We start from the raw sequence: 10,820 nt of genomic DNA on the forward strand, positions 1-10,820 counted from the left end.
GTGACTTCAATATTCAATTCTATTGAAAGACGAAAATTGTGTCTAGCTTAGCCACGCCCAGCCACGCCTCTGGCACGCATGCAATGTAATGCAATTAAGAGATGGACGAGAAAGCCACGCGACAGACCTCTCACAACAAATCGGTAGGCACTTGCGCCTGGCTCTCGTCAACCGTCATGAGACATTCCTTGCCGCGACAAGGGAAGCATGTCGCATGGAGGCACGTTTACGGCATCTATAGTCAACGAGATCAACGTCTAGCCTGCATTGGGAAGTTGACGCCTAGTCGATTTGGAAAGACTCCAACCAACTATCTAGAGTCAACATAGCGTCGATCATTATAGACCACGCCTCTTAACCACATGCCGGGGAAGCCCCAGCAACTAGAATCTCACGATAATGGCAGGTCGTGCACTCTCTCCACTCTCGATCGATATTCATGGACGAAGTTGACGAAGATTTGTTCGCAAGCGAGTTGAAGAGGAAGATGCTTTCCCCGGCGGTATGTTGAGGCGGGGTTAGTTGCTTGGATCGTTGCTTGGAGTCTCTATATTTTCAATCGACTAGGCGTCAACTTCCCAGTCACTGAGTGCAGGCTAGACGTTGATGTCGTTGAATTGACTATAGACCGTAAGCGTGCCTCCATGCAACGGGCCTCCATGCAACGGGCCTCCATGCAACGGGCTTCCCTTGTCGAAGCAAGGAATGTCTCATGCTTGGGCGTGACGGTTGACGAGAGCCAGGTGCAAGTGCTTACCTTTCTCGTCCATCTCTTAATTGCATTACATTGCATGCGTGCCAGAGGCGTGGCTGGGCGTGGCTAAGCTAGACACAACTTTCGTCTTTCAGTAGAATTGAATATTGAAGTCAAGGACGACCGACCGCGGGGTGTCATTATGCCGTTTATGAGATATGGCTCGCGCTAGCAACTAAGGGTAACTTTCTATTTACATTTAGTACGGAGAAAGAAAATTGCATCAGAGGCTATATTTTAATATTCATATTTACGAAAATTGGGCGGATGGAAAGATTGAATCTATTTGCAAAGTAAATGAATTTTGGAATGATCATTGGTGTTCAATCAATTTCTATTTTCAATGTAATGGAATATTGTAAGAGCAAGCAACGCCAGTCAATTTTAATTTGACACTTAATTTTCAATTTGTCTCAAAAATTAAGAATGGAATGGACGAATTGGCCACGCAAATTCAAAATTTAACATTTAATTTTTATATTAAATTGAATATTGAATCTAACATTGAAAATTCAACTAACCTGTTTGCAATTTCAATATTCCATTGCATTGAAAATAAAAATTTGTTAAAAATTAAGTATGTTTTCAATATTCATTTTAATCCTTAAATAATTATAGTTTGTCGTTCAGTCAATTTTTAATTTTTTAATAGAATTGAATATTGAAATTGCAAGCAACTTCTATGCTATTTTCAATTTCTAATTCAATATTCAATTGTTTTCTTGGAATTGAAAATGGAATGGACGAAATGGTCACGCACCGGGTGCGACACCGTGGCATTGAATCAGGTCGCGTGTGCACTGTACACATAATAATACAGTGTACATTTACATCTCTGACAACGATGACACTTTTTCACGACAACGCGTACATATAGAGAAAGTGATAGGAAAGCTCGAGCCTAGTCTTAATTTAGAGCAGACCGTACTTGGCAGAGACTACAATACCTACTCGTCTACGTAACTGCGCACTCTGATACCGTACCGTGTGCAATCGTGGGTGTGGTAGAGCGTTTCTGCAACGTTAACTTGTAGCTGTGAACTTTATTTGAACTCAACTCAACTCAACACATCCTAGCTTATACAAATCAGCTAGCTTAATTAAAGAACTTTACTGCAGTACCGTGCAATGTCAAAACACTAATTTACTAGAGTCAACGATGACCATGTACGCGTGCACTAGATAGATCTATAGCGAACTGTATGCTCTTACTTACGACCATGCAGGCATGTCACTCGATTAACTCTGGGCCGTCATTGCCGTCGGCCGTCAAACTGCGTGATGAAGTACCGGCTTGGGTTGTGTTAGAAGCAGCAGAAATTAACATGTGCACTTCAAACACAGTTGGGAACTCTGTGTCAGACGAGCTGTTACGTACCATGAGCCGCGTCTCTGCCCAGCTTATTTCGTATTTCTCTTTCCAGTTCCTTCAGGTCGTCCAGACTCGCGGAGAGTCAGTGGAAGTTGGTCGTCTGACCACGTTGCATTGATTTGTGCAATGCGTAGATGGGAAGTTCAACAAAAATGAACTTAACTTGTATGAGTAGATCTTACCAAGACAAATCGATCGGTATAAGTTACTCCGTTATCTTCGTTTTTGTATACGAGAACGAGCGATGTTACTGTGACGTGAACGCCCACGCGCCCGCTCCGCACTTCCTAGTCAATTAAGCTCCGCCCACTGCGAATGAATAAATGCGTTTTAACTTTACGGATGACTGTTACGGATATATCGAGAATGCCGAATGTAAATGCGAAGATATTATGAAGATCTGCCTTCTTGCCGTCAGTGGTTCCTCTCTAAAGTAAAATGGTGTCGGTAGAGCTGTTTCCCCGCCAGACTTTGAAGCAGAATTCCTCAATACCACGGCTTACCTAGAGAACGCGCTTGTGCTTGACTATTTGTTTATCCTTGTTCTTTTAATATCCGAAGAGAAACGTTCAGCGCGCCGTCTGGCGTGTGCTACAGAGCATGTTCCTATTTTCACATCCGGTCTCCTCACTTTCTTTTGCCGCTGATTGGTAGAAGGTTATAATCCCGGATGTAACAATAGGATCATCCTCTGTTGCACACGCCAGACGGCGCGCTGAACGTTTCTCTTCGGATATTAAAAAACAAGGATATACAAATACTCAAGCAAAAGCGCGTTCTCTAAGTAAGGCGTGGTATTGAGGAACTCTGCTTCATAGTCTGGCGGGAAAACAGCTCTACCGACACCATTTTACTTTAGAGAGGAACCACTGACGGCAAGTTCATAATATCTTCGCATCCACATTCGGCATTCTCGATATGTCCGTAGCAGTCATCCGTCAATGCATTTATTCGTTCGCAGTGGGCGGAGCTTAGTCGACCAGAGCAGGCACGTGAGCGTTGCACATCACAGCAACATCGCTCGTTCTCGTTTACGAAAGCGAAGGTAAAGGAGTAACTTATACCGATCGATTTGTCTTGGTAAGATCTACTCATACAAGGTAAGTTCATTTTTGTTGGACTTCCGCTCTAGATAATGGTATACATACATAAACTCATACACAGACATGCATACACACAAATTCATTTACTTTCGTAACAAATTTGGTGAGGTCCACAGCTAAAAGGACTCTCCTTGTTTGTGGACCGGAAGGGCACGGCGTTATCTCAACATGCATGTGTAGTATTGATTTACTTCAGACCAGTGTTTACGCCATGTAAGCTATAGTCATTTCTCGAATATGTTTATAAGCTGCTATGGAGTATTTGCAGAGCAAGACAATCATTACGTAATTTACGTATATATATATATATATATATATATATATATATATATATATATATATATATAAACACACACACACACACACACACACACACACACACACACACACACACACACACACACACACACACACACACACACACACACACACATATGTAGTGCGTGCACTGCACAGTAATCGGTAATACTGTAGTCAGAATAATCAAGGGCATGGATAATCGTCTAGATAATCGACATTTATTTCACTTATCGAGGAGGTAAGTCCAAACTGCCGTGCCCCACTCCGGTTTCCGTTTTCTAATGTTTTCTCGAATTAGGTTCCGGCTTTCAGTTTCGGTTCCGGGAACAACGGAAGCCGGAACCCAATTTGCATCCCTGTAGCTATATTCACCAGTGAATTTGGTATTTCTTCGAAACATTTTGCATCCCGAACAGTATTTAAACGAGAAGAGACTAGAACCTGAAACGAGAAAACCGGAACATCAAACAAGAAGACCGCAGGTGAATGTACTTACATCCCCGAACAGTATTCTTTAGAAAAATGACATCCTACGCAAGTCATATTGTTTTCCGGATGCCAAGAGGAGTGCCATAAACTCTAAAACAACATGACTGGTAGATGTCATTTTTTATGTAGATAATACGGAAAGCAGGAAGGTCCGTGATCCTTCCGGCCATTTCAATTTTCAAATTTCAAATTTTAATTTTCAAATTTCAATTTTCATTTTTTATTTTTCATTTTTCAATTTTTTGTCAAAGGTTTTCAATTATTTTGCTACAAAAATTAATTTGGCGAGCAAATTTTTATTTTTCATTGTTTATATTTCATTTTTCGTTTTTGATTTTTGATTTTCATTTTTCATTTTCATTTCCGTTCTTTCCGCGTTCAATTCTTTTGACATTCAACTCAACCAAATATAATCAAAACTAGAAACATGAAAATAAAATAAAAAATGAAAAATGAATAATGAAAATCAAAACGAAACATGAAATACGAAAAATGGAAAGTAAAAATTTGCTCGCCAAATTAATTTTTTTAGCAAAAAAATTGAAAACCTTTGACAAAAAATTGAAAAAATAAAAAATAAAATATAAAATAGAAATTTGAAAATTAAAAATTAAAATTTGAAAATAGAAAATTGAAATGGCCAGAAGGGTCACAGACCCAGGAAATATCAAATGTTTTATTACAGCTCCCTGTTTTTTTGTTTCAGGTTCTACGGTCTTCTCGTTTATTTTTTATTTTTTTTCTAGTTTGTGGTCTAAGTCTTTCAGTTTGCGGTCTGTGAGATTCTCTCAGTGGCGGAGCCTGTAAAGTCGACTTCATGTTGTGCATGTTGAGTTGTGTTGTGAGAACTTGTGACAGTGTAAATTTTCTAGGCTTTAATGAAGGGCAGCGTAAATAGCAATTGAGTTAAGATGCTATAAACTACTTTCGTTCAAACTATAAAAATATATTAGCCATTTTATCACCTACACCGCTGTGCAAATGTTTATTGTCACCCCATGATTTTGCCAGTAAACGCTGTTTGCAATAGTCTTCTCGGCCAGCTACACTCCAGTTTATTAGAGCATATATATCATCAAACTGCCTACTGCAAGCAGAAATACGGTGTACCTTGCGTTGCAGAGACAAATACGAGACTTTTTTCATTAGAACCCTTTAGGGGTCCCTCATAGTGCCGCTAACCATCGTCTCGTAGAAGTAGAACGCTTCATAGTAGGTGTCCAATCGATTGGCCTAAAGTAATGTACTAGAAACCAAGCACTATCTGTCCATTCTGTACAAGTTGGAACGCCATTACATTATCCGGGAACTTTGCCGCCTCTGTCGCTTTGAGAACATGTGATTTCGTCGAGCTGGGGATTCCCCGTTTGCATGATTTTTGCGTGTAACCGTAAAAGTAATTTAAAGCGGTAGTTTTGAATCGTTTTGGATGGCGAAAAAGACACAGCTAGCTTTAGGGACTCAAGGCGTCTAGCGGAGGGTACCGTGTGCTTTGTCACCACTTTTAGGCTGTGAAAAGTAATAATGATGGTTAGGCATAGAGCAGGAACCGAGACAGAAACCTAACCACGTGACGTTGGCTTTAACTTAGCAGGGTACAGTAACACGATAAGATATAAGTACAACATCTTTATCTGAGAGGTTCTCATGCATATTATAGAATCAAAGATCCAGCAACTCAACGTCAAAATTGACAGTTCCGCACAGCTCAGCTAACAAAAACAACTAACAACTAAACAGCAAACACCAATAGAACAACTGCATGCGTGTCATTCTATCAGTCAGACTTGGTCAGTTTCAGCAACAGAAGGAAGATTTCCTTGAAGTTTCCGCAAAGCATAAAGCTTTTTCCCCATGTGATCCATCAGAGTTAAATCTCGTTTGGTATTAGCAAAGCGCTCACAAGATTTGAAGTCTTCTACCGCCTCGTAGATGTCGTTCTCACAGACTGACCTGATTTGAATGGTAGCCTTACCTCGTCCTGTTTGCAATCGTCGAACCTTTACATGCCAAAACAAGTTGCAAATATATGCAGTATATGCATATGTACACACACGCACGCACGCACGCACGCACACACGCACACACATACACACACACACACATACACACACACACACACACACACACACACATACACACACACACACACACACACACACACACACACACACACACACACACAGTATATCTCCGTAGTACAGTCTACGAGATGGCATCGAATAGGATCGATCGCAGCACCTAATGCCTCTATACCTCCAACACCTTCGACCGCTTTGTCGAGGAATCCACCCACTACCGGAATCTCGTCGCCTACGACCTTGCCCAACTCGTCTATCGGGTACAGGAACAAGATGGCTTTTGTGTTCCACAGAACACCGACGTAGAGTATTTGGAACACGCATACTCCCCTCCAATAGGTCGATTGCTTTGTGGTGTGTTTGGGTGTGGATAGCCGTTTCATGGTATGGTTCGTTTCCTTTTCTAATTGGTTTGCACGCTGTACCGCATCGACCATTCTCTGTATTTCTTCAATTTGTGTGGGATCTGAAGTCTGCACCACGACGATAGGGTTCCACGCGAGCTCTCGGGAGCCTTTGTAGAACGTACATATCGGTCGTACCTCGATGGACAGCTCTTGGTCGCAGAGCCAATACTGCCAAGCGCTGTTTTCGATATGCTTCTCGTATGTTTCCAAGAGTTGGTGGATAGCCCTGGTGGCCCATACTACGTACGTATCGACTTTGTTTGTGAACAAACGTAGCCCACGATGTCGTACCTCAATAGAACTAGGTTTGATAGTTTGGTATGAGGATCGTGTAGAGCCATAGACAACGTCGACAATATTTGCTCAAACTTCTTTCTGTATTCTGCTTGGGTTTGTACGTAGGCCTGTAGGATTTCCAATTCAAGACTATGGTTCTTTCCCTTTTCGACTCGGGCGTGTATGTACTGTTCGTGTAGCTCCTAAGTCTTTTGCCTCCATTTCGCGGATACCAACGCGTCCTCGATTTTCTGGAGACGGTGACGTCGTCCATATTTCCAAAGAATCAAGATCTGTCTGTCTGTCGGGATGAGATGTACTTCGAATATGGATATCTCTTTTCTGATGCTACTCGCATTTCTCTCTCGCCATACACAAGACGTGTACTTTGTCTCCGGTAGCAGCACATTGGGGTCGACTGCATCTGGATGGCGCTGTGTCGGCTTCATGGATGGGGCCAGGATAGTCTTCGTATCGGGGGCTTTGCTGTAGCATCGAAGAGGTACTAGCTCTATGCTGTCTGTACCATCGTCGGTCTTGGAGATGTCTAGGATGTCCACTCGAAAGATGGGGCAGCGGCGAAACCCGAAATCACCCGCGGCCCACAGTACCGCACGTCCCTAAGCTTTGTCGTCGTTCACGGTTTTCTTGGTGGGTACGACGCGAATGCCTGCTGCTCCTTTGGTCTTCGTGTGTGCGTACCATGCGACGAGGATCTCGCCCCTCGGTCGATTGGATAGGACCAGACATTGATCCAAGTGTCCGACCAGGTTTCTCTACTGCTGTTCCGGAGGCTAGGCTGCACCACGAATAGTCCCGGGTGGTCTGGTGGCGAAACGAGTGCGAGAGCCTCTGCTACGACATCTTGGGCCGTCGCCTTGAACAACTTGCTGCCTCGACAGGCGTACAACGAGACCTCGATACGTGTACATCGTCGTTCTTGGACGTCTGGATGGAGGAACGTCTTGCGTAGATAGGAACCGGAACAGTCCACGTACTCGCACAGCTTAACACCGAATTTTGTCTGCACTTCTCGCGCTTCGAATTGTCAACGATCTTGTTGTAAACCTTTGTTCGAATCGTGTATCCATCGATCGAGCTATGTATCCACGTGCATACGTGTTTCCCTACCGAATTGGTGTTGGCCGAGATGGTCGGGTTGTCGAAGTCCCATCCGTTGTAGCCTTCTTCCTTTGCCACTCGAAATTCGTGGACTTTACGTAGGTGTTCCACCAAGACCTTGCAATCGAGAACTCCGGAGAAATCCTGAATGTAGTCGATACTATAATGTCTATAGCCAAAGATGTGCAGACTCCGTTGTATCTGGGACAAGGCCTCTTGAAGTTCGCCCATCGATACATCGGAGACATCGATCTTCGCCACAAACACATCGTAGGGTTCGCTCTTGTATATTTTTTCCACGCACTACGAGCAGCCGCGGTCGTATTCCTCTCGAACTTGGAGATGGTATTTCGTATGGAGGAGCCCGCCTCCTCGTCGAGTACCAGCGTGTGTAAAATGGTCACTCCGATGTGTCGTGCGGACCCTATAGGATCTCGAAGGGCTGTACGTATCCTACACACGATGTTTTGTGCGGAGCTGTCCTTTCCCGTCTTACACAAGGCTTTGGCTTACCTCGAGACCGTATCCTCTAGACGTAGATACCCGAACGTGTACATATCGTCCACGAACACAGGCAACTTGACGAGAGGGTGAAGATGGGTTGGCCCTCGGTTTTCGTCGAGATAATCGACCTTGGATATGTCGGAGAGGAGATTGTTCTCGAACGCATTCTTTACGACTAGATATTCGGCGAGTCCCTTCTGTGCATGAAGACCCATATCGGCGAACGAGTCTGGTATTGTCTACTGGGTGTTGGTGCCACAGACCTCTGTAGCTATCTCTCCACCAGGGCCACGTTTGACAACTTCTGGTATAGCGTTGGGTATAGTAGCCTGTTCTCCACTAGGTAAACATTCGACCTCTGGTGTATCGGACATAACTGTAAAATCGTTTTGTTCTCCGTTATACATAGCTCTACATATTTTTTCCTTGGCAACCTCGACGTGGTCGGACATATTTGCGAAATCGTTCTGTTCTTTAGTATACATAGGTCTACATATTTCATATTTTTTCTTTGCCAACCTTGACGTGTTCGGACATAGTTGCGAACGGTTTCTCTCCCTCTTTCGCAAATACCCAATTAGGTAGTCGGTGCCATTCCCGGCTTCGTCGACGTGGCCTCGACGTGGTCTCGACGTGGTCAGGTAGCTTCGAGCAATCCGTCTGGGTGATGGTTGGGACAAGACGTTTGCAGAGAGTGTGGCAAAAACCCCACATAGTCAGTTTGGAAAAAAGGTGGACCACCCTAGCGCAGCATGGTTTTCTCTTAGCGCAGCATGGTTTTGCAATAGTTTTGCCCAATTTCTGGGATATCATAGTGGAACAGCGTGTTGGAATAAAGAAAAAATAGGTTTTTGTATTGGAGAAGTGATAGCGGAAAAGTTGCCAAATAGACTGGTTGCCAAGCGATTTTTCTGCTTCTATAATACCGCCTGACACTCTCCATATTTTCGCAGACTCGAGGGGCTGAGCAGCCCCGAAGGGGTGCGAAGACCCGAAGAGGATGCAAAAATATGGGGTAGGAGCAGGTGGTATCATTTTGACGCCGGATATATTACTACACATAACACACACACACACACACACACACACACACACACACACACACACACACACACACACACACACACACACACACACACACACACACACACAACAATGATATCCGGCTACAATTAAACACAGATGCTCATGAGTATACACCTCAAGTTCTGTCGCTTACTTTAAAGCCTAAAGTAGACAGTTCCTCTTTGACGCGTCCAAGACGCTGTTCAAACGTGCGTTCCGCCAATTGATTTTTGATAATAACGTCTGATACTGTGCTGGTCGTGAGCTGATGGTCCAGCTGGACATGAACGTGCAGTTTAATCAAATTTATGATTTCAGAGTTGTCGCTTTCAGACTGTAACAACAAATACACGAAAAGTACTTGCTGTTTCTGCATGTTGTCTTCTTTATGGGGACTTACTTGAATTTTAGCGCAATGTCCTCCGGAGGATTCTGCTATTGCACTAAAGGCTCGTATAGCAAAGTAATCATCTCGGCACAAAACTGTGTAGACGTTGATTTTTCTAGAGCGACATTGTTCTGCTAATATGAGCCAATCGTGACCAGCTGGGCAACCTAATCAATAAGAATTAAATTAATTAATTCTACAACTTTTTCTATAGCTTACTTACAAAACATTTCCAACAATTTCATGTTTAAGTAATTTCATAAATGTTTAATATGCGTGTTTAATAAAAGCGGTAGTATATACATTGCATTAAAAAGTTTAAAACTAGAATTTTCTGACGTTCTATATTTCATGATGTCTAAGTTTTTATGATAATGAAGTTCGTGTATATGTTACAGCAACGTTCGTACGTAGCAAGTTTTGTAGTTATTATGAACTAACCTTTCGGGAAATTATCTCCAGTTTTCACACACAGCATTCCATGCGGAGGAGCGTCTCCTATCAACACGGCCATTCGAACGGCGTGAGGCCTCTGAGTTTCATCCCAGTTGAGATCGACGACTTCTTTAAGCGCGTCTGCAACGGCCTCGGGAACGTCACCCCCTCCTGTAGAAGACAAACACAGAAAACAGTCTCACAACTACAAGAATAATATGTACAACCACACATGACTCAGGATGAATCTAAATTAAACGATTGTCTAAGTTAATCACAGCATGCGGCAAGCAGTAAGCGTGTTTATAAAAAGATTGCTCCCATAAGCACTAGAAACAATAATTTCTTATGCATACTACTAGCACAAAAAGTATCTAGCACCATAAAGTGTTCATATAGCTTTGCGCAGACCCCTATATATATATATATATATATATATATATATATATATATATATATATATATATATATATAATGCATCTACACAAGCGCCTACATGAGGCAAACATTGAAAGCAAGACATA

General features: G+C 42.9%; 1 protein-coding gene across 1 annotated transcript in view; it reads right to left on the reverse strand.

Moving 5' to 3' along the window:
• Positions 1-5,648: 5,648 nt before the first annotated feature.
• The window catches only part of LOC134190320 (uncharacterized), a 13,088-nt gene continuing 7,916 nt past the window's right edge, over positions 5,649-10,820 (reverse strand). The window contains exons 21-24 of the mRNA XM_062658773.1: positions 10,303-10,467; positions 9,874-10,028; positions 9,628-9,807; positions 5,649-6,018 (exon numbers count right to left, since the gene is read on the reverse strand). Of these exons, the coding sequence (XP_062514757.1) occupies positions 5,800-6,018; positions 9,628-9,807; positions 9,874-10,028; positions 10,303-10,467 (719 nt within the window). The 3' untranslated portion in view covers positions 5,649-5,799. The remainder of the gene's footprint in view (positions 6,019-9,627; positions 9,808-9,873; positions 10,029-10,302; positions 10,468-10,820) is intronic.

The sequence above is a fragment of the Corticium candelabrum genome, chromosome 14 (assembly GCF_963422355.1).
Source record: "Corticium candelabrum chromosome 14, ooCorCand1.1, whole genome shotgun sequence".
Classification (NCBI taxonomy): domain Eukaryota; kingdom Metazoa; phylum Porifera; class Homoscleromorpha; order Homosclerophorida; family Plakinidae; genus Corticium; species Corticium candelabrum.